Source organism: Pseudophryne corroboree, chromosome 2 (genome assembly GCF_028390025.1).
Source record: "Pseudophryne corroboree isolate aPseCor3 chromosome 2, aPseCor3.hap2, whole genome shotgun sequence".
In the NCBI taxonomy this organism is placed as follows: Eukaryota; Metazoa; Chordata; class Amphibia; order Anura; family Myobatrachidae; genus Pseudophryne; species Pseudophryne corroboree.
The window spans coordinates 35,065,426-35,090,638 of NC_086445.1; the positions used below are offsets into that span (position 1 = coordinate 35,065,426).

Genomic DNA, 25,213 nt, shown 5'->3' on the forward strand with positions numbered 1-25,213 from the left:
CTGCTTCGGCTAGCCGACTGTACAGTGTATCAGATAGTAAATGTGTGGCTAATACCTGCTGGTATGACTTCAATATTTACATCTGCAATCATTACTGAGTTGAGACAACAGACGGTGTGTGGCAAGGTGATTACAGAGTACAGTCTCTGCCATACCATGCCATACATCTGCCCAGCTTGAGGAGTGTGCGAATGGTTAATGGTATGCTAATTATATTCTTTACAGGCAGACTACAGGTCCCAGCAAGCCTGCCCTGTCATGCCGGCACTTGTGCCATTCACTACCTGCCGTTGGCTCATATAAGCCAGCCCAAGGCGACAGGGTGCTGATGTGGTGAGCCACAATTGGCTCATCGCGCCTATCTTGAAAATTAATAATTCTGCCAGCCAATCACAGCTTGTAACAACATTTTTCAGATGGGCCAACCACCATTGTGCATGTAGGGCTGCGGTGGAAAACCTCCACCAGTGCTGAACTCAATTTGTAATATCGGTGAAACGGTCAGCCGATCTGCGCTTTATATTACACATCTAAAGCACCGATTGATGCAGCTATGGTATTTTGGGACAGTCATCTGAAAACCGAAAAATCGTAGCTTTATGGGGCGTTTTGAGGGGTCACATTAGTAGATTTAACTTAGATCACCAAATCTTTCTGTGTATTGTGTAATGTGTTGGTTTTTTTTTGCTATATTATTCAGGGAGAATACTTCTCACCTGTGACCAGGTGTTAAGTGTTTTTCCCTTATTTCCGGTGAGGATAGGAGGCAGATTCAGCAACATTATAGAAGTGTACAAATAAAGATGGCTGCATCCATAGTGCTAGGGTGAATATATAATGTCAGTACAACAATTAATGTATGCATTTAATAAACACTAAACTAGACCATTCCAGTGTTATGTAGGAATGACAGAGCTAACATTTCCATATTAAAAAACCCTGAAGTATACATGGTACATATGTGTAACTACACAGAGTTTATTGCACATGATAACAAGACCCAACCACTGATGTACAGAGGGTTTATCTTAGTACTTTTGTCCCCAACAGGTCCGCACGCCTCCTCACACTATCCTGAGATGACGCATCAGTGCTCGGAGTGTCAGCAATGTTTCCCCAATCATTCAGCCCTCGTCACCCATCAGCAAACGCATAGCGCCAGTAATCTGTATAGCTGCTCGGTCTGTGAAATGTGTTTCAGCTCCAGATTGGCTCTTACCGCCCACCGTCAATCTCACACAGTGGACAAATTGTTTTATTGTACTTATTGCGGTAAATCTTTTCACCTGAAGTCACGTCTCCTGTACCATAAACGAATTCACACCGGTGAGAGTCCATATTCATGCCTGGAGTGCGGGAGATGCTTTGCGGACAGATATACCCTTGCCACGCATCAGCGGATTCACACCGGCGAGAAACCATTCAGCTGCACTAAATGTGGCAAGTGTTTTGTCCAAAGTGCCCATCTTGTCAAACATCAGCGCACCCACACCGGGGAGAGGCCGTACGTGTGTTCTCACTGCGGCCATAGCTTCGCTGATAGCTCAAATCTTGGCCGACATCTGAAAATTCACACCGGGGGTAAATCTAGGTGACTGAGCAGCCATTCGGATACATAATGAGCCCTGTTTATGAACTGAAATAAATGTCAGATAAATGCATTTTAAGGTGCGCGTACTGTATATACTTTGGTTTTGGAAATTGTGCATGTGAAATGAGCTGCTTCTAGTTAAGGACCCATCTGGATATGTGCAAAATGGATATAGTAACACGTTAGGAGCATCTTCTCCATTTGTGTAAATTGTTATATTTTCTCATTGCCTTAAATTTGGTTTAAAAGTACGAGTTAAGGGACATTAGGACTGTATTTGTTGCATCTGTCATTTTTATGTGTTTGATGTGTTGATTGTAGTAGTTGTATCTTCCTCAAAACTGCCAACTGGTAGGTGCAAAATGTGCATAGGATTTAGTATTGGATGAGGTCCGAAATCCACCATTTTATGAGGTACACAAATCAATTCCACCATTTTATGAGGTACACAAATCAAATTTAGCCTCCCGCAAGAAGGGAATGACACTTTAAATGTTTCTCCTCCCCTTTATTTTCTTATTGCTGATTAATAAGGCACACCAGACACATGGTGTGTCAGCCATTTTGTGGGATATATTAATAAGCATGACAAGGCAGCCAATCAGCTCACAAGGAGCCAGTGATGTCACTTGTTCTTAGGAAAACAATAAGATCCATCTCTGAATATCTGTTCAGCTCACAAATGGCCTCTTCCACTGTGTATGTCAATGAGAAGTCGTCTGTAGCATTTTTTTTTAGTTTCCCCTATGACCTGCAGGTGTCAGTGTTGCTATTACTGTCCATGATGAGAGAATTAGCCTGTGTCGAGACATCGTCATACATAGTAACATAGGAATGAGGAGAAACATGTCAGCTCTGTGTACGTTCGCCAAATCAGATCATTTGCAATGATCTATTGACTCAATTATTTGATGACATGATTGGGACTGCTTACAAATTATACCCCTTTCTCACCGCACCTCGAGCCAGCAATATACCGGGTTATTTTGGTGATGTAAAAGGGGTATTACTGTGTAATCTGTGCTAATAGTTTTACTTTTTTTAGAACATGCATAATCACCAAATCGGTTTTGGTTGCAGAGACACCTTGATCAGGCTGATCTGCCCTCTCCACACAATGGGGCAGATGTATTACTGGAGAAGGGATAAAGCAGTGATAAGCGCAAGATGATAACGCATCAGCCAATCAGCTCCCAACTGTCATTTTTAAAATCCATAATGATTGGCTGGTGCGTTATCTCCTTGCGCTTATCGCTGCTTTATCCTTTCTCCAGGCTTAATACATCCGCCCCAGTGCATTATAATACATGTACATTTCCTCTCTGGTATCTGCAAAAGGCAGACCTTTACCTTTATTTCCACGCCATTTCCTCTGTCAGTGTAAATCGAAGGTATAACCGATCTGTGCCCTGCAGCTAGATCAGGGGTGGGAAATTATTTCAGCTGACGGGGGACAATTACAAGTTTTAGTAAATTGTTGAGGACCGCACGCAATATATTCTGTATTTTCAATAGCTATCAATAAAATTGTAATGCCATTTATTTTAGGTTTGTGTATTTTGGAGTAAAAGTTCCCGTTGGAATGATTTGTGTAATGTAACAATGTTTTACTGATTAGAAATGTATAAACAATAAAAATACATTCTTAAAACTCAAGTAAACCTACAGTGTTGAATTTTTCTAGTCTGCTACTTATAATTAGGAATCTGTGAACGTCTGCAAACATTTTTTTTGTTGAAGACCCAATGAGGAAAGAAATAGAAGGGCTTTATTTACCGATCAGGCTTCCTGACATAATATACTGTAGGCACCTTCTTGCAATTCAGCTTCGGCTAGCCGACGTCAATATTTCCATCTGGAATCATTACTGAATTGAGACAACAGACGGCGTGTGGCAAGGTGATTACAGAGTACAGTCCCTCTCATACCATGCCATACATTTGCCCAGTTTGAGGAAGGAGACCACTTTTTTGACCATGTTATGGTTCCCAACGAGCATTACACACTCTTACACCAAATGGAAAAGTTCATCAAAACCGTTTCTGAAAAAAGTGGGTTTGATGCCTGTTTGTAGCATAAAATGCAGTATTGTATTGTTGATGGGTACTCACCAGGATCAGGAACTCTACAGTTACTAGTGTATGTTTTTTTTAGATGCATTTAGGCCAATCACATTGACTGATATGATGCTAAGACTTACAAGGAAGGATCCATCACTAGTTTCTCTCAATAGGTAGAGAAGAGGGGGATGGGGTAGGGAAGGGGTATGAAGTCAAACCATTTAGATATTTTTTTCTGAAATAGTCATTTAGGTGATGGATAAGAAATGTACACCTAAAGGATAATTCGGGAACAATGGGGGAAATTAATGGGGAAAATGAAAGGTAAATCATGGGGGAAATAAAGGGTGAATTATTGCTGCATGGCTTGACTTTTAAATCAAGTGAGAAGAATGATACATTACATAAAGTTCTGCTAAGCACCTAATCCAGCAATTTGAAGGAAGAACTCAAACCATATCTTATAATGAACCATATGCCATTAAGGAGACCATACTACCTGTGAATAAATTATACCCAGAAAAAAACAATTGTACCGAAACATATGTGGGAATTGGTGGGTATGGGGCACTATATTAATCATATAGAAGTAACCTCCAGAGCTTTATAAGGGTCCCTCTACTTGAAGCGCAACTGCAACTAGTGTGTGAACCAGTGTCAGATTAGATAATGCCTGAGTTCAACACCTTGATCATAAGTTTTTTCTGTGAGATTGATAATCACATCCCTCAGGGGATCATCTGCAGACCCTCTAGGCCTGGGGTGGTCAAGCTGGTCCTCAAGATCTGCCAATAGTTCATGTTTTCTAGACTACCTGTGAATCTGTAGAATGTGTTGGTTAGGAAGGAATGCACAATGTGTTTGAAATTGTGATAGTAATGACTACTCGTGTGCACTACCCAGGTCTGTAAAACGTGAATTGTTGGTAGATCTTGAAGACCAGTTTGGGCAGCTCTCCTCTAGGCTGTGGGGTGCTACAGGCACAGTCCATTTGAAGATTGTCAGCTGAGGCCACAAAATATTTGAAGAGGGATTCCAGATATTGAGTAAGGCCACACCAGTCAAATGACTCAAACTGGAGGTAGTTTAAGGTACTTCCATTCGTCATGCAAGTGAAGCTAGACCTCCTAGATTAGTATATTTTTATATTAAATTACTACAGACTTCCCTTACTGACTACTATCCATATATAATACTTCTTACTGCTGCCTAGCCAAAGTTCCCTGTTTCCAGGGCAATCTATCTAGATATGAGTGGGGGAACTTTGGATAGGAGGCCTCTCCAATTTCCACCATTCCACTGAGCACACAGCTGGCCATCTTCAACACCACTACCTGGAGACATCCGAGCCTCAAATAGGGAGTTATTCCAGATATCAGTGGTTTTATTAACATTCCCTGGACACAGGTTGAGATCTCATATAAAAATTTACTTATGGACAGCCCTCTAACATCTGTTATGACCCAAAATGACTTACGTATTATTACTACGTCCTGTCACTTTCTTCTTGGTTTTGTTTAATTTACAGGTGAAACTCAGAAAATTAGAATATTGTGCAAAAGTTTATTTATTTCAGTAATTTAACTTAAAAGGTGAAACTAATATATTATATAGATTCATTACATGCAAAGTGAGATATTTCAAGCCTTTATTTGTTATCATTTTGATGATTGTGGCTTACAGCTTAAGAAAACCCCAAATCCAAAATCTCAGAAAATTAGAATATTACATAAAATCAATAAAAAAAGATTTTAAATACAGAAATGTCAGCCCTCTGAAAATTATAATCATGCATATGTACTGTGGTACTGCTTAGGTGTCATGGAAGACCAGGATGCTTCAATTGCGGCCTTCAACTCTTCTGCATTGTTCGGTCTCATGTCTCATCCTTCTCTTGGCAATGCCCCATAGATTCTCTATGGGGTTCAGGTCAGGCAAGTTTGCTGGCCAATCCAGCACAGTAATCCCAGTTATTGAACCAGTTTTTGGTACTTTTGGCAGTGTGGGCAGGTGCCAAGTCCTGCTGGAAAATGAAGCATCTCCATAAAGCTTGTCTGCTGAAGGAAGCATGAAGTGCTCTAAAATGTCCTGGTAGATGGCTGCGTTGACTCTGGACTTAATAAACCACAGTGGACCAACACCAGACAGCAGATGACATGGCTCCCCAAATCAACACAGACTGTGGAAACTTCACACTGGACTTCAAGCATCTTGGATTATGTGCCTCTCCATTCTTCCTCTATACACTGGGACCTTGGTTTCCAAATGAGATGCAAAATTTGCTCTCATCAGAAAAGAGAACTTTGGACCATTGAGCAACAGACCAGTTCTTTTTTCTTTAGCCCAGGTAAGACGCTTCTGACATTGTATGTTGTTCAGGAGCGGCTTGACAAGAGGAATATAACATTTGAAGCCCATGTCCAGGATCTGTCTGTGTGTGGTGGCTCTTGATGCACTAACTCCAGCCTCAGTCCACTCCTTGTGAAGCTACACCACACTTTTGAATGGCCTTTTCCTGACAATCCTCTCAAGGCTGCGGTCATCCCTGCTGCTTGTGTACCTTTTTCTTCCACACTTTTCCTTCCACTTAACTTTCTATTAATGTGCTTTGATACAGCACTTTGAGAACATCCAACTTCTTTTGCAATTTCCTTTTGAGGCTTTCCCTCCTTGTGGAGGGTGTCAATGATGCAATGATGTTTTTTTGCAAAACTGTGAGGTCAGCAGTCTTCCCCATGATTGTGAATTGTACTAAACCAGACCGAGAGACCATTTAAAGGCTCAGGAACCCTTTGCAGGTGGTTTGGATTAATTAGCTGATTAGGGTGTGACACTTTGAGCCTAAAATATTGAACTTTTTCACATTATTCTAATTTTTTTAGATTTTGGATTTGGGGTTTTCTTAAGCTGTAAGCCTCATTCATCAAAATTATAACAAATAAAGGCTTTAAATATCTCACTTTGCATGTAAAGAGTCTATATAATTTATTAGTTTCACCTTTTAAGTATAATTACTGAAATAAATGAACTTTTGCGCGATATTTGAATTTTTTGAGTTTCACCTGTATCTAGTGATATTTATGCCAGTGAGGAGGGGAGACAGACTCGGCAATATTCCTGTAGTGTAAAAAGGTGTTCCTTCTGTCATGACGGGGTGATTGGGACTGAAGTATCAGTACAGAATGCATCTTTGTTTTTATTACACTGTAAACTAGATAGTTTTATTCTGAGAACAACATGTGGTCTTTTAAGTGAGATTTCCATATGATACTGAGCTAATTGAATCAAACCTTAAGACTGAATGCTGCTCGGCGCTTATCACACATACTGACGCGATACATCCGCCGATGTATAGATGATTAATCTTAGTACTTTTGTCCCCAACAGGTCCGCACGCCTCCTCACACTATCCTAAGAAGACGCATCAGTGCTCGGAGTGTCAGCAATGTTTCCCTAATCATTCAGCCCTCGTCACCCATCAGCAAACGCATAGCGCCAGTAATCTATATTGGTGCTCGGTTTGCGGAGTGAATTTCAACTCCAAATTGGCTCTTACCGCCCACCAGCGATCACACACTGAGGACAAAATGCTCCATCAACCTTATAGTGGGAAATCTTTGCACCAGAGGTCACACCTTCTGTCACATAAGAGGACTCACACCGGGGAAAGTGCATTTTCCTGCCCGGAGTGCGGGAGATGCTTTGAGAAAAGATTTACCTTTGTTAACCACTGGAGGATACACTCTGGCGAGAAACCGTTCAAGTGCATGGAGTGTGGCAAGCGTTTCACTCAAAGCAGCAATCTTGTGAAACATAAGCGCACTCACACCGGGGAGAGACCGTTCGTGTGCTCTCAGTGCGGCCGCTGCTTTTCTCAGAGCTCAAATCTTGTTCGGCATCAGATAATTCACTATGGGGGGAAATCTTGACATCTTTTGTGTCCTAGGTGAATGAACAGTCATTCGGATACATGAGGATTGTTTACAAACTGCAAAAAAGCTTAACTCACGTTGCCCCTTTATCCACCAAAGAAATTTTGTGCACCCAGTTTGCCGGGTCTGTGGAGTGATCTGGAAATGCACATGGTGGAAAACAACAAAAATATCTCATCATGGTGTGGACTACTGCCGTTATAGTAGCGTCCTCCTCTTTCATTTATATTTTTTTATGTTGCTCCTTACATACTTGGTTTATCTTATAATAGGGATGTCTTTGTTCTGTTTCTCACTTTTGTTTGACTTTTTTATAACATTGGATCAACTGCAATAGGCTTCTAAAATGAGGAGGTAGGAAAATCAGTCTTTTTCTGGAGAGGAAAGTCTGTGCTCGTTCTTGCTTCCTCCCCCTTATTGGTCCTTCAGTAGCTTAATTATTTTAAGTAATCCATTTCTGCAAACTCAAGTCTAATGTGGGTAAAAAAAATAGTTCATTAATACACCTAACTTATTTCTACCACGCAGCACCCTTTATCCATTTCCTGCCAATAAAGCAATGCGTAGTTGTGCAAAGGTAGCCAGCTGTCATCAGGCCACAACATTTGCGCTTTTATACATTTGTCAATGAGCCTTTAACATGTTGTGTAACATATAATTAATGTAATACAACATTGGAATGAATTCATTTTACGAAAAAAATAAAAATGTAATTCCTTTTTTAATAAGCTGCCCTAACTGTGCAGCAAGTACCCAGTGGTGGCAGCCATTTTGTGGACTGAGCTATGAATCCTGACAATGCAGCCTATCCGCTCATTAGAAACCAGTGACATCACTGAGACACGGCAGCCATTTTATGAACAGAATCAATGAAAACACGAATGGAGCTTATCAATTCATGTGCAAGCAGTGATGTCTCCTGATTGTCGTGAAATGATAAGCTGCGTTTTCGTGAATATTTGTTTAGCAACAACAAGTAACAAGTACTCTGTAGTGTTTGGTTAGTTTTTCTGTTACCTATCGATCTGACTGTTGCTATTACTGTCTATGTAGTAAAAAATTAGTCTGTGATTAGTAGCTGTCTATAATAACATACTGTCCTTTGCTCCGGGCACTGATAACCCAATAGCAACCCTAAATGGCTGTCTAGCTGAGCTCCTGGAGTTGATGAGTGTCAGTTGGCTGCGACTGAACCCGGATAAAACAGAGGTCCTTATGATAGGACCGCAATATCAAAGGACAAGACTGCAGCATAGCCAACCAACTGGACTTACACTCAGGGATTCAGAATTACAAACCACTGATCATGTGTGGAATCTGGGCGTTGTCCTGGTTGGTGGCTTGACACTTAAACATCAGATATCAGCCACAATCAAATCCTCATTCTTTCACCTGAGGAACATAGCCAGAATCAAGCACTTAATTCCCTCAGATGATCTGCCAAAAGTCATACATGCATTTGTATCATCTCTTTTAGACTACTGTAATGCCCTCTAGCTTGGTCTCCCAGCAAAAGATTTGCACTGTTTACAGCTGGTGCAAAAAACAGCTACCAGGCTGTTAACCAACCTGCCCCGTTCTAGCCACATAACACCCATCCTCTACTCCCTTCACTGGCTGCCTGTAAAATGGCGAATCATCTTCAAGATTGGCTTACTGAGTTTCAAAGCATTACATGACCAGGGCCCAAGGTACCTGAAGCAGCTTCTGATCCCATACCTCCCCACTCGACTACTGCGATCTGTAGATGAAGGACTTTTAGCAGTACCTAGAATCTCCCGTAATTCATTTGGGGGTCAAGGTTTTAGTCATGCGGCTCCGACTCTATGGAACTCACTTCCCCGCACAGTGCGAGAGGCCCAACTATAGGATCCTTCAAAAGTAGACTCAAGACTTTCCTGTTTGCTCAAGCATTTCCATAATGTCCTTTTAGTATCTCCATGCTTCTGTATTTTATGAAAAGCTGTTCTGTACTTCATTATTTTCTGTGCTATATTATTCTATGTATCTGTTAAGCGACTTGAGTCCTATTGGAGAAAGAGCGCTATATAAATAAAATTATTATTATTATTATTATTATTATTACTAATGAAGATAAACATACAATATAGTCACCTCTGTGTATGTGTTACCTATCAGATAAAAGTCAACAGACTGTTCTATTTCATTTACTTACCATGTGAGCTGATCATGTTCATGATTTCTTTTTGTCTGTTTATAGATGTCTGTATTACGTTCACTAAAGAGAAATATATGTAATGAAATCAGTTTTAGTTCTCCTGCCACCCTCAGATAACACATCATCAAAGGGGCCCTTACTAAAGTTGTGCATAGCTTAATGACAAGGTCTGCCGTTAGGTGTTTTGTGCCTTTCATGTTTCTGTAAAGTGGATAAGTTCATGTTTGGTCATGTCGAAAAAGCTGCTTCACCTGCCGACTGCACTGCACTCCCTCTTGTGAGGAACAGGATCAGCTTGTGCTGTCAGCATAGGTCTGCCGTGGGCGACACAGCAGATGGGCAGACACAGTATTTATATACCAAATAAACATGCAGTATTATTATTATATTTTATTTATAAGCTTCCAAAAGGGTTCTGTAGCGCCGTACAAGGGGATAAAGCTGACCAGATACATAACTACAAAATAAAACAGACAGTAAATAATTTCACATAGATACAAAACTACGGTGTGCAGGTAGCATGGGTTGGGTATGGGTCACCGGTGTTTGGGATCTCACCGGACACCATACCAACGCCGGGATCCCGGGTATTAGAATGCCAGCGGGGTGGGAGGGGGGGTTTGCGAGTGCAATGAAGTCCCTTGCGGGCTTGCTGCGCTCGCCACAGGTCCTATTCCAAGTCTATAGTTGTCATGGACGCCCACAAGTGGGAATAGTCCCTGTTAGTCAGCATGCCGACTGTCGAGATTTTGAGGGGGCGGGATATAGGCGTCGGTATTGTGACTGGCGGTCTCATAACTACATCCCGGTAGCATAATTGTATAAAGACAAAGGAGAGAAGGCCTTACTCATAGGAGCTTACAAGCTATAGGGAATATGGGTTGACACGAATGGGGAGAAGAGGGCTGAGGCTGCGGAATTAGGACGAGGGGTGGTTAGTTATAAAGACAAAACCAGTTTTAAGTGTGTGCTGGGGGAATGGGAGAGAGTATGATGGAGCGAAGGGCTGGTATTGCAGAGGATAGGAGTGATGGAGGGAAGGGCTGGTATTGCAGAGGGTAGGAGTGATGGAGGGAAGGGCTGGTATTGCAGAGGGTAGGAGTGATGGAGGGAAGGGCTGGTATTGCAGAGGGTAAAAGTGATGGAGGGAAGGGCTGGTATTGCAGAGGGTAAGAGCGATGGAGCAAAGGGCTGGTATTGCAGAGGGTAGGAGTGATGGAGGGAAGGGCTGGTATTACAGAGGGTAGGAGTGATGGAGGGAAGGGCTGGTATTGCAGAGGGTAGGAGTGATGGAGGGAAGGGCTGGTATTGCAGAGGGTAGGAGTGAGGGAGCGAAGGGCTGGTATTGCAGAGGATAGGAGTGATGGAGGGAAGGGCTGGTATTGCAGAGGGTAGGAGTGATGGAGGGAAGTGCTGGTATTGCAGAGGGTAAAAGTGATGGAGGGAAGGGCTGGTATTGCAGAGGGTAAGAGCGATGGAGCAAAGGGCTGGGATTGCAGAGGGTAGGAGTGATGGAGGGAAGGGCTGGTATTACAGAGGGTAGGAGTGATGGAGGGAAGGGCTGGTATTGCAGAGGGTAGGAGTGATGGAGGGAAGGGCTGGTATTGCAGAGGGTAGGAGTGATAGAGCGAAGGGCTGATATTGCAGAGGATAGGAGTGATGGAGGGAAGGGCTGGTATTGCAGAGGGTAGGAGTGATGGAGGGAAGGGCTGGTATTGCAGAGGGTAAAAGTGATGGAGGGAAGGGCTGGTATTGCAGAGGGTAAGAGCGATGGAGCGAAGGGCTGGTATTGCAGAGGGTAGGAGTGATGGAGGGAAGGGCTGGTATTGCAGAGGGTAGGAGTGATGGAGCGAAGGGCTGGTATTGCAGAGGATAGGAGTGATGGAGGGAAGGGCTGGTATTGCAGAGGGTAGGAGCGATGGAGTGAAGGGCTGGTATTGCAGAGGGTAGGAGTGATGGAGGGAAAGGCTGGTATTACAGAGGGTAAGAGTGATGGAGGGAAGGGCTGGTATTACAGAGGGTAGGAGTGATGGAGCGAAGGGCTGGTATTGCAGAGAGTAGGAGTGATGGAGCAAAGGGCTGGTATTGCAGAGGGTAGGAGTGAGGGAGGGAAGGGCTGGTATTGCAGAGGATAGGAGTGATGGAGCGAAGGGCTGGTATTGCAGAGGGTAGCAGTGAGGGAGGGAAGGGCTGGTACTGCAGAGGATAGGAGTGATGGAGCGAAGGGCTGGTATTGCAGAGGGTAGGAGTGATGGAGCGAAGGGCTGGTTTTGCAGAGGGTAGGAGTGATGGAGCGAAGGGCTGGTATTGCAGAGGGTAGGAGTGATGGAGTGAAGGGCTGGTATTGCAGAGGGTAGGAGTGATGGAGCGAAGGGCTGGTATTGCAGAGGGTAGGAGTGATGGAGCGAAGGGCTGGTATTGCAGGGGGTAGGAGTGATGGAGGGAAGGGCTGGTATTGTAGAGGATAGGAGTGATGGAGTGAAGGGCTGGTACTGCAGAGGGTAGGAGTGATGGAGCGAAGGGCTGGTATTGCAGAGGGTAGGAGTGATGGAGCAAAGGGCTGGTATTGCAGAGGATAGGAGTGATGGAGGGAAGGGCTGGTATTGCAGAGGGTAGGAGTGATGGAGGGAAGGGCTGGTATTGCAGAGGATAGTAGTGATGGAGCGAAGGGCTGGTATTGCAGAGGGTAGGAGTGATGAAGCGAAGGGCTGGTATTGCAGGGGGTAGGAGTGATGAAGCGAAGGGCTGGTATTGCAGGGGGTAGGAGTGATGGAGGTAAGGGCTGGTATTGCAGAGGATAGGAGTGATGGAGTGAAGGGCTGGTATTGCAGAGGATAGGAGTGATGGAGTGAAGGGCTGGTATTGCAGAGGATAGGAGTGATGGAGTGAAGGGCTGGTACTGCAGAGGGTAGGAGTGATGGAGCGAAGGGCTGGTATTGCAGAGGGTAGGAGTGATGGGGCGAAGGGCTGGTATTGCAGAGGGTAAAAGTGATGGAGGGAAGGGCTGGTATTGCAGAGGGTAAGAGCGATGGAGCGAAGGGCTGGTATTGCAGAGGGTAAGAGCGATGGAGCGAAGGGCTGGTATTGCAGAGGGTAGGAGTGATGGAGTGAAGGGCTGGTATTGCAGAGAGTAGGAGTGATGGAGTGAAGGGCTGGTATTGCAGAGGGTAGGAGTGATGGAGCGAAGGGCTGGTATTACAGAGGGTAGGAGTGATGGAGTGAAGGGCTGGTACTGCAGAGGATAGGAGTGATGGAGCGAAGGGCTGGTATTGCAGAGGGTAGGAGTGATGGAGCGAAGGGCTGGTATTGCAGAGGGTAGGAGTGATGGAGCGAAGGGCTGGTATTGCAGAGGATAGGAGTGATAGAGCGAAGGACTGGTATTGCAGAGGGTAGGAGTGATGGAGTGAAGGGCTGGTATTGCAGAGAGTAGGAGTGATGGAGCGAAGGGCTGGTATTGCAGAGAGTAGGAGTGATGGAGCGAAGGGCTGGTGTTGCAGAGGGTAGGAGTGATGGAGCGAAGGGCTGGTATTGCACAGGGTAGGAGTGATGGAGCGAAGGGCTGGTGTTGCAGAGGGTAGGAGTGATGGAGCGAAGGGCTGGTGTTGCAGAGGATAGGAGTGATAGAGCGAAGGGCTGGTATTGCAGAGGGTAGGAGTGATGGAGCGAAGGGCTGGTATTGCAGAGGGTAGGAGTGATGGAGGGAAGGGCTGGTATTGCAGAGGGTAGGAGTGATGGAACGAAATGCTGGTATTGCAGAGGATAGGAGTGATAGAGCGAAGGGCTGGTATTGCAGAGAGTAGGAACGACTCAGGAGAAATCCTGACTGTGACAGTGGGAAGTGGTGATCAGAGAGGAGGTGGGACAGTAATCATGAGCAGGATGAAGAGGTTGTGGGGTAGTGTGTGAGGAAATGAGGGTGGAGACTTAAGGAGGAGCCATGAGGTCTAGAGCTTTGTATGTTAGAGAGGAGCTTGTAATTTAATTCTGAGGTGGATAGGGAGCCAGAGGAGTGACTCGCGGAGAGGGATAGCCGAGGTGGAGAGATGAGAGAAGAAAGTAGGTAGTCACGGACAGCCTGCAGAGGAGCGAGGTGGGAGTTAGACAGGCCAGACAGAAGCAGCAGAGCCGGCCATAGGCATAGGCAAACTAGGCAATTGCCTAGGGCATTTGATATGCCTAGGGGCATCATCAGCTTCTGCTGATTAAAATGATATGCGACATGCCTATATTCTGTATGTAGCATTTCATATGCAGATACAGCCACAGTGTATATATATATATATATATATATATATACTGTATATATATATATATATATATATATACACAGTATATTGGCATGCTGCATATCAGTTTAATCAGCAGAAGCTGCTTGTGCATCCTAGACACATAGCAATGCAAATAAGATGCATTTTCATAAAAAAAAAAGTGCCAGACGTTAGCATTGAGGCAAGATTTGTGAGGACACATCTGTATCCAAGCAGAGGCAGAGGTCACAGTGTTAGTGGAAGTGTGAGTGCTGTGTGCATGTGAGTGGGTTGGTTGTGCAGTAGTGTTCGGAATATGTGTAAGGAGCATTATGTGTGTCATGTAAAAATGCATTAATAATGTGCAACATATGTGTAAAGGGCCACTGTGTGTGTCATTATGTGTATAAGGGCATTAATAATGTGCGGCATATGTGTAACAGGGTACTATTGTATGTGTGTCATTATGTGTATAGGGGCACTAATAATGTGCAGCAAATGTGTAGGGGGGCACTATGTGTGTCATTATGTGTATAAGGGCATTAATAATGTGCGGCATATGTGTAAGGGACATTATGTGTAAAAGGGCATTAATAAAGGTTGTCCTAATGTGTAAGGTGCATTATGTTTATAAGAACATTAATGTGTCTCATATGTGTAAGGGGCATTACTGTGTGGAATTGTGTATAAATGCATTACTAATGTGTGGCATTATGTGTATAAGGTGCTCTACTATGTGGCGTTGCAAAAAGAAAGGGCAATACTGTGTCGTCTAATGTGAATAAAGAGCAATAAGGTGTGGTGTAATGTGAATAAGGAGCAATTCAGTGTGATGTAATGTGAATAAGGGGCTCTACTGTGAGGAGTAACGTTTATAAGGTAAATTGATACTACTGTGGGATGTAATATGAATTATGGACACTATCGCAAGATAAAATGTGAATAAAGTTGCAGTACTGTGTGGCGTAATTGGAATTGGGGTTACTATTGTGTGGCCATGTCCCTTCCCAGCAAGAAGATGCCCCTTTTTGGGCTGTGCGTCAAATGTGCGAACTGTTCCTATTTAAAATATAGGGGGTACAAGGACTGCTATGGGTGAGGGGTAATGGTGCTGGGAAAGAGGTGCAAGGTCAGAGGCAGAACCAGCGGTGGTGCTAGGGGGCACCAGCCAAAATTTTGCCTAGGGCATCATATTGGTTAGGGCCGGCTCTGAGAAGCAGATTACAGTAATCAAGATGGGTAATGATGAGGACATGGTGGAGAGTTTTAATAGCTTCCAGGGTGAGGAGGGGCCTGATTGCTAGACATTAAACTTGAGAGACAGAGGAGAGAGAGACGGTGCCATCAGAGAGAGAGAGAGAGAGAGAGAGAGAGAGAGAGAGAGAGAGAGAGAGAGAGAGAGAGAGAGGGTGGTCGTGGCTGGGGAAAAGAGTTCAGTTTTTGTAATATTATTTGCTTTTCTTGTACCTTTAGTTGCCCTCTACTTTAAGAGCCTGATATAGAGTTGGATACAGTTTACTCCAAACACTTAGGCCTAAATAGCCTTTAAAAAAACAAAACCCTGGAATGCTTGGTGGACCAGGAGAATCTCCTCTACACAGCCCTGGTTTTAGATATGGAATATAATGGTGACTTATGGTTGTCTGTGTGTGCGTGGGTGTGTGTGGAGAGGGGGAGGGTGCCATTATTTCTTATAAAGGTCATTGTGCTTTTCCACCCAGCATATAACTACTTTACATTTTGTAATCAGCCCACACTCACTGCACAAGGGAAGCAGGAAGAACCGTAGTCCTCTCAGTGCTGGGCTGCTTCTTTCTGTTTTGTGGCCCCATTGTCTTAAAGGAATACTGCCCAGTGCTGAGCAGTCACTGTAGCCCTGAAACCCCATCATTCCAGTTTTCTTGCTATAGTGCCACTAGACCTGGCATAGGCCCTCATTCCGAGTTGTTCGCTCGCTAGCCGCTTTTTGCAGCATTACACACGCTAAGCCGCCGCCCTCTGGAGTGTATCTTAGCTTAACAGAATTGCGAACGAAGTATTCGCAATATTGCGAAAAGATTTTTCTGTGCAGTTTCTGAGTAGCTCGAGACTTACTCTTCCAGTGCGATCAGTTCAGTGCTTGTCGTTCCTGGTTTGACGTCACAAACACACCCAGCGTTCGCCCAGACACTCCCCCGTTTCTCCAGCCACTCCCTCGTTTTTCCCAGAAGCGGCAGCGTTTTTTCAGACACTCCAATAAAACGGCCAGTTTCCGCCCAGAAACACCCACTTCCTGTCAATCACACAACGATCACCAGAACGAAGAAAAAACCTCGTAATGCCGTGAGTAAAATACCAAACTTCTTAGCAAATTTACTTGGCGCAGTCGCAGTGCGAACATTGCGCATGCGCAATTAGCGGAAAATCGCTGCGATGCGAAGAAAATTACCGAGCGAACAACTCGGAATGAGGGCTATAGTCTGATGTGTTTTCGGGAGGACCCCATGCTCTTTGCCCTACAAATGCCACCCCACACCAATATTACCTGTTGGTAAGGGTTAATGTACATAGGAGCCAGGAAATGGAAGGGGATAGGTCTGTCAGGGGGAAAGCACAACTGGTGGTCTTGCTGAACATCTGCGTGGACTAATGTCAATTGCCCATGGAATCCATGTCATCATATACCCTGGAAGTGGGAAACGCTGAAGAGCATTACACAGTACGTTTTCTGATTTGCAATGTTGGGTGACGCATAGAACTTGGGAGACTTAGGAAGAGGAGCTGACAATCTAGTATGTTTCTTTGGAGGAGTACATGCGAAGCATCAGAAATCTGTATTACTGCTGACGACACTGCTGGACATCTTCCAATTTCAAAGGGAAGTAAGCATGATGTGTCCTTTGCTAACTACTGCGTCTACGGTCCTCAACGTTTTCCGTTTCTTTGTGCTTCTTCAAAAGAGATTGAACAGCATATCTTGAAACCCCAGTCAGCTTTGTGATCTTTGCCTGGGAGAGTCCTTGCTGAGGCAGTATAGCTACCTTGTGTCTTGTTGCTGTGCTAAGTCTTGCCATGTTGTATGACCTGTGACCTGTTTTACAAAACCTCACCTTTGTAACAGAGTTTGGCTGTTCCTCACCCAGTTTTAAGCCTCCTACACAGCTGTCTCTGTTTCAGTTAATGACTGTGTTTCAACCTACATATGTAAATGAGGATCATTATCACCTGTTTAGTATGCTTGGTTAATAATAAACCTGATTATAATCCCACAAAATCCTTGACTTTGTGCAAGTGTACCTAGAAGAATTGATGCTGTTTTGAAGGCAAAGGGTGGTCACACCAACTATTTGTTTGATTTAGAGTTCTCTTCTGCTCATACACTTTGCATTTTGTTAATTGATAAAATAAAATCTTAACACATCTATTTTTTAAAGAATTCTTACTTTGCTGCATTTTTTTCCACACTTGCCGTAAACTTTTGCACCGTACTGCATAGGAACAATTTTGGAATATTAATCACAGTGCTGGATGGTCCATATATTATATAAATAAAGTAATTATTATCATTAAAACCCTTTTCCACTAGTTAAAAAAAACAACGGGTTTTTGCACGGGGGCGCGCATCGACTCAGATGTTTTGGTAGTGGAAACGGCTCCTTCATAAAAAACCCGGGTCCACTGACCCAGGAATCCTACCTGGGTAGCTACCTGGGTTGGACCCGGGAATGACCCAGGTAAGGGTGTAGTGTAAATGGGTTACCCGGGTCAACCGACCCAGAACCCGTTTACAGCATGTCAGAGCCCATACCTCTCTGACTGCAGTGTCACAAGGGAGGTTGGGGGGGGACAGCGCATGCTGTCAGCGCTGCTATTTGTCCTACTATGCAGACAGCAGCGCTGGCCGGGACAGTGAGTGCCGGAGGCTGGGGGCAGCCCAGCAGCTTCCAGAGTGCTGGGCTTGCCTCCAGCATGGCGGTGGGCAGCATCAGATTGGGGGCATGGCCTAACGGGACCAAGGCCATGCGCCGAGGGTCCCGATCTGCCGGCTTTCCAAGCGCCGGCCAGAAGACACTGCACCCAGGTGATATTCCCGAGTTGGTGCCATTGTGGAAAAGGGGTCCATCTCGGGTCTGACCTTGCTTGGAACCGTGTTCCAAATCCCTGGTCAGACCCGCGACTTCTAGTGGAAAAGGGGTATAACTGTTAAGGAACAATTGTATATGATACTGAATAATTGTTTTATCTGATATCTACTATAGATGATACTTATGTAAAACTGCACCAAAATTTCACACATAGTGCCACGACCCATCTACTGATGTATACTGATTTCCGCACACCTCCTCACACTATCCTGAGAAGACGCATCAGTGCTCGGAGTGTCAGCAATGTTTCCCTAATCATTCAGCCCTCGTCACATATCAGCAAACGCATAGCACCAGTAATCTGTATAGATGCTCGGTCTGCAGAATGTGTTTCAGCTCCAAAATTAATTTTACCACCCACCAGTGATGTCACACCAAGGACAGATTGTTTCATTGTTATAGTGGGAAATCCTTCCATCAGAATTCACGTCTCTTGTCACATAAAAGGACTCACACCGGGGAGAAACCATTTTCATGGCCGGAGTGCGGTAAAAGTTTTGCCAGAAGTTTTTCTCTTATTACTCACCAGCGGATTCACTCTGGCGAGAAACCCTTTAGTTGCGCTGAATGTGGGAAGTGTTTCACGCAGAGATCCAACCTTGTGAAACACCAGCGCCTCCACACCGAAGAGAGGCCATTTGCGTGTTCCCAGTGTGGCCGCTGCTTTTCTGACCGCTCAAACCTTCAGCAACATGAGAGTTCACACCGGTTTAGTCCAATAAACTGCTCCTCACATACATAGCTTGTTCACTAAGTGCAAACAGACTTCTTTTCCGTGGTATGCAGGACTTGGAGCTGCACATGTAAAGGGAGCAGTTTAATTTTCATATAAACTTTTACATGTAGATGGTGATATACATTTCTGCATGGCAAAGGTAACAATCATCCTCCTTTCCCTATCTCTTTGTACATTGACTTGGTATTGTAGCAGTTAAGTTCAACAATGGTAGCTTTACTCCTGCTCTGGTTTTTAAAAATAAAACCAATCGTGGATCAATCAATAGAAGAGCAGAAGCAACCCAGTACTATTGCTGTGGCTGCTGTCAGTCCTAGTTCTTCTTAAACATCTACTAAAGGTGGTCAAGAGGAAAGAAGGTGTGAAGCGTACCTCAAATCTAAACAGTATTTCACAATGATAAACAAATCACTGCCTCTAAATATGAAAGGAAAATGTATTAATGAAAAATGTAACTTTGGCAACATGCCTTACACCACACACAGTGGCAAGGAAAGTCTCAAACAATGGTCTTTCTTTTCTAGTGGTGGTCCTTCTACTGCTTTTTCCTGCAATAAAAGACCTATTGCATAAGCCAGGACCAAACACATGTATCTACTGTATCCTCGCATTGAACACCTTCTCGTTCTGTGTCTAGATGTGTCACCTTTAAAATAGGCAAATCAGTGCACAAAAAGAACACTATGAAGAACAAACTGTTCCCAAACTGCACAAATCCCTGAGGAGAGTCAAAGTGTGTCCACGAGTGCTATGTCTGAATGTGTTGGACAGGAAGAAGTTGATAAATTCCAGGAGAAGGATGTTTGTGTCAAAGTAAGTCAGCCACCAATGACAGCAGTTCTTCCCAGTGATGATGAAAAGAAGGACGTTGTCATGCCTGGGCATAGGACCACAAAATACACCTCTGTCATTTGGAATCAATATTACCCAAATCTGACAACATTTTCAAGGCATCTGTACCATTTGTGAGGTCAAAGTAAGTATAGGTAGTGACATTAACCATCTGAGGACCTCATCCCTGTTATTTGCAACAAGTTCTTTTCATGCAAATTATTAAAATCTGAAAAGTCCTGTAAAATAATCGCAAGAAGTCCATCATCGGCTTCCAGCAGTTTGGACCAGCACATGCAATCTCCCATCGCCAACACCATCTTCATCAAACTCCTCATTAATGATCTGAGGTAGTCTTGCTACTATTCCTATTTACAAAGGCTAACTAATTCCTCCCCTTTCCAGAATTCTCATGTAGAATCCTTCTGCTGCTACTGGGGGGTGACTCTTCATCCCAGAAGGAGACCAAGAAAGGCTAGTAGTTTCAAGCAAGCATTTGCAAGAGGAACCAAGTATGACGGACAACATCCTGTTGCACAGCAATTCACTGAAGCCATGGCAGCTATGTTAGCATTAGATCTGCGTCCTATATCTGCCATCAATGCATCTGGCTTTAAACAATAATTTGAGGTCATGTGTCCCCGCTACCAATTCCATCTTAATTCCATTTTATCAGAACTATTACCTGTACCAAGAAGTTTTGCACTGACTATCCACTTAACCACAGATATGTGGACAAGCGGTACTGGTCAAACTAAAGATTACATGACTGCAGGGTCAGACTGGCCCAGAGGGGAACGGGAATCCACCGGTGGGCCCCACTGCCTGTGGGCCCTCCTCCTCTAGGGATCAGGTTCCAGACTATCCTAGTGCACTTTAATTATGCATTATAGATATGTTACATTATACTTTACAAGAATATGGTCTATTATACATTTACCAAGGGAGACAGAACATGTACTCTGTAATGGTTAGCCAAACCTCTGTGGTGGCTGGCCACACCCCAGTGGAGCCTGGCCACACCATTAAGCATGAGCCCCTACAAAAGCATTCCCCCGGTGGGTCCTTCGTGCCCCAGTCCGACACTGCATGACTGTGACAGTCCACTGGGTGGGTGTATTGCCTTAAGCAGCACCAGCAGCAGCGGCATCTAACAAATGGCAGCTCATTCACAGGCAAGCTACTCTCTGTATCACTGGCTTCAGTACCAGTACCAATCTGTTGAAAAAACTCAGGGCTGTGATAGGAAAATTTCTTACACAGCTCTCTGAGAAGAATCTCCTCAGGATTTGTCATTTCCAATTTTCCAAGTAACATTGTGCAAGAATTACATCTGGAAGAATTTCAGCACGTACCATGTTTTGCACACATAATAAACTTGTTCAGAGTTTCCTAAAAAATATAGAGAAAACCTGGTGCCTGATCTAGATTGGCAAAAAATTGTCCAAACTGTTCTACTGCTTCCAATTTAAAGGTGATTTCTAAACCCCCCCACAATGAACATGAAAATAAAATTGTAAATATAGTTTACTAGGAAGCCCGATTCAGTTAGGTAATTATTTACTCCAACAATAATATAAAACAGTATATTTAATAATGTTTACACCGACATGTAGAGGTCTTTGCGAGTAAGTTGTCAGCTCAAGTTGCACAAGACACAGTGATGTCTCTTGATTCAGCTTCTCCTGTAAATGCTGTTGCCAGGTAAAAATTTAACTTTTCCAAGAGACCCACTGGTGATGATGATGACCATGAGTCAACTCATCACACCAGAGTGAAACATTATGACATAAAGTTAGGCTTAAAAGTATAGCCCACAATTATTGACACTTCTACTGTGATTCAATTTAATAGTAAGCATCAATAGAATAGTGGAGGATTATTTTAATGACAATGTATAAATGAACATGTTACACAGTCACTTTGACTACTGGGAGGAAAAAAATGCAATTTAAAGCCACTTGTACCACCTCGCTTTGATGTACTTAAGCTGCCAGCCCCCCAGTGTGTAGTTAGGGAGAGTATTTAACACAGCCGTAAAACCTGTGATTGACCGGTGTAGGAGGCTACTTCCATAAAATGTAGAAAAACTGATGTTCGTTAAATTGAATTACAAATTTTATAAAGAAGACCTGTGCTGTCAATTATAACAAACAGAAACTACTTCTGTAATGGTGGATTGCAGTGGGGATGAGTAATAATGTGTGATGATAATGATTATTATTAACAACAACACCATCAACAGTAAGGAGTTAGATGAGCATGGTGATGAGTCTGACATGTTCCAAAAGTGACTATGAATAACAACCTTTTAAGCCCATTGGTAGCTTGCTTTAATCAATCCACAATCATCTGGTCTTTTGTGGGGGGCACATACAAACCAAGCACTTCAGCCACAAAGTAAAGTGCTTGGTTTGTTAAACTGTGTATGTCCTTTTTACATATAAAACATAAGGGTGGATGGAAGGTCCCAAGGACACTTCCATCGTGCACCAGTTTTCTTTTCGTTATAGGCTGTATTTTTAGAAGCATTGTGTATAATAAATTATAGTAATTATATATTACTGTATTGTAATTGGGGCATTGTTGATGTTTTTCTGTCTCTTGTATCTCGCAATCTGATTCCGCTTTTTATTATCATCCTTACTTGTGTGTGCTTGACTTGCAGCATACAAATAATTATTGTAATAATCGTATAATACAGTATTTTTGTTGGTGGTGGGGGGGGATGGGGCGGAGTTTGTTGATGGTCTATTGTCTCTCACCAATCCATTTACATCTCTGGTATTGTCATGATTCCTGAGATCTGTGATTCGCTGCATGTATCAGTTTGCAATTGCATAAAAATGTACATTTTAAATCTCACATTAGGATTCTTGTTTTTTTTTAAATGTTTCACCTCTCTATTATATTTTTCTTTTTTAATCAATCAAACAAAACTTCTAGGTCTTGATTATTAAAAACATTCTGTTTACAGGGCTCTATTAAACAGCCATTTTGTATGCCACTGATTTGCCGCAATGTTTCTTAGATGTGCTATATTTATTCAAACTGCCATGTGTTTGTGTCGCTGTTCTGTTTTTAGTTTAGCTTGCTCCAGCCTTCGGCCAGTGGTCAAAATTGACTGGAAATTAATGTTATTAATGTTAATGATACTGTAGGAACAAAATAGGTCCAAATGACATTATTTATTAGTTTTTGTAAATTTTCAAGAAGTCCAAAAATTAATCCGAATCCAAATCAAAACTCTTGAGGGTGGTTTTACCAAAACTGAAAAACAAAAACAAAAACAATGAGGCTGGTTTTGGCAAAACAAAAACACAAGGGCACATCTAGCCTAAATAAAGTCCCTGTAAGTCATAATACATACTGAATTAGACACAAATTCTAATGTTATTTATGAATGACAGGGTTGACTGTTAAGGAACAATTGTATATGCTACTGAATATATGTAATATCTGATATCTATAGGGTACATATGTATAACTACACAGAATATCTCAGACATGATGTGACCCATCCGCTGATGTATAGAGGGTTTATCTTAGCACTTTTGTCCCCAACAGGTCCGCACGCCTCCTCACACTATCCTGAGAAGACGCATCAGTGCTCGGAGTGTCAGCAATGTTTCCCTAATCATTCAGCCCTCGTCACCCATCAGCAAACGCATAGTGCCAGTAATTTGTATAGGTGCTCGGATTGCGGAATGCACTTCAGCTCCAAGTTGTCACTTACCACCCACCAGCGATGTCACACTGAGGACAGACTGTTTCACTGCTCTTTCTGTGGGAAATCCTTTCATCTACGGTCAAATCTCCTTTGTCACAAGAGGACTCACAGCGGGGAGAGGCCATTTTCATGTCAGGAGTGTGGGAGATGTTTTGGGCGAAATTCTACTCTTGTTACACATCTGCGGCTACACTCTGGCGAGAAACCCTTTAGTTGTGCGGAATGTGGGAAGTGTTTCACGCAGAGGTCCACCCTTGTGAAACACCAGCGCATCCACACCGGAGAGAGGCCGTATGTGTGTTCCCAGTGCGGCCGCTGCTTTTCTAACAGCTCAAACCTTTCGCAACATAAGAGGGTTCACATCGGTTTACGTAAATAAATTGTTCCTCAGAAACATAAGACTTGTTTACAAACTGCAAACAAACTGATTTATTATGAGTGCACATCGATCTTAACTCTGCCACATCCTCTTCTTCATGTTATCAGAATCGGAATCAGAATCAGCTTTATTGGCCAGGTGTACTCACGTACACAAGGAATTCTTTGTGGTACAATGCATCGCCAAGCAGCAACATGAAGGGGGAATACATAGCATACGAAGGGGGAAGAACATAGCATACATTACACACATTACACGTATGAGTTGATACTGCACATTGCAACTGTACAATAGACTCAACATATTAGACATATTATACACGTAGGACTAAACACAAAGGCTGCTTGGCAGAGCAGCACCGAGGCAGCCATCCGCGGCGCCAACTAGAACTCACACAATGCACATAATACAGAAGATTTAAGTATTACATCAAAAGAGAAACCACACAGACAATAAAGACAGAAAGCATAATGCAGGGTTGGTGTAAGCATTTTGGGTAATAACCTCCAGGGGTTGTGTATTCCACCCTCACAAGGTACCAGGTGCGGCAGCCATCTTAGGCGCTCTGCGTAGGATTACCCAGGGTGGAATAGTCCACCCCTAGAAGAGAACACAAAACGGGGAGATTGCAGAGTCCTTAGGTTCAGAGTAGGGTTCCAGTAAAACCATCAGGTCCATGTATTTTTCATCCCATCCACAAGTTTACCAGATAAGGCAGCCATGTTGGGCGCACTACGAAGGTTACACAGTGGGAGATGAGCCATACAAGGGCCAAATGTATTCACGGGAAAACTGACACGAGTGTAGGAGTATGCTATACCCTGCATGGAAAGATCCAAATGAAGCACACCCTGCCCATGGAGGAACCATCCGAGGCAGCCATGTGAGGCGCACTGTGTAGGTTACTGCTGGCAGGGTGTGCAACCAATGGAGGTACACATTACAGGAATAGCACACAGTGGGGGGAAAGTACCCTGTAAGAAGAAAGAAGAGAAAGACACATTTGCAGGAAAACATTAATTTGTGAAAATGATAAATGTCCTGGTCTCATGAGAGCAGTGCGGGTGGGTGTAAGAATGTGGAGTGCACACTAATGTCCAATGGAACTGACCCAGCAAAATCTGGTCCTGATGCGCACGCCCCTCAGTTCCCTGCTCAGCTTGAGGGGTAGTCTTGGGGGCAGTCATGATGTTCTTGGACAGAGAAGTAGTAGGCATTGGTCCTGGTGTTCTCAAGGCAGAGGTGAGGAGAGGCCAAATCCAGTTCAAACTCCGGTTCTAACTCCATTCTTAAATCACATTCTTAACAATTGCATTCTTCACAATTGCAAGCAGGCCAAGTCCTGACTGCAGGCCTTGATAATATTGCTCTTAAATGCTCCAACTATATCATTGGCAGCAAGGG

The 25,213-nt window shown here is 43.6% G+C and overlaps 1 protein-coding gene across 3 annotated transcripts in view; it reads left to right on the top strand.

Annotated features, from left to right (window-relative positions):
* LOC134995168 (zinc finger protein 436-like) overlaps positions 1–25,213 on the top strand; it is a 260,476-nt gene that overhangs the window by 164,385 nt on the left and 70,878 nt on the right. Inside the window, exon 12 of one of the 3 annotated variants that reach the window (XM_063951067.1) lies at positions 23,268–23,818. The exons of 1 other annotated variant lie outside the window; for it this stretch is intronic. In XM_063951067.1, coding sequence (XP_063807137.1) covers positions 23,268–23,809 — 542 coding nt within the window. In that variant the 3' untranslated portion in view covers positions 23,810–23,818. Of the gene's footprint in view, positions 1–7,038; positions 9,578–23,267; positions 23,819–25,213 lie in introns of those variants that run through there. One more of the 3 variants, XM_063951066.1, reaches the window with a different exon arrangement.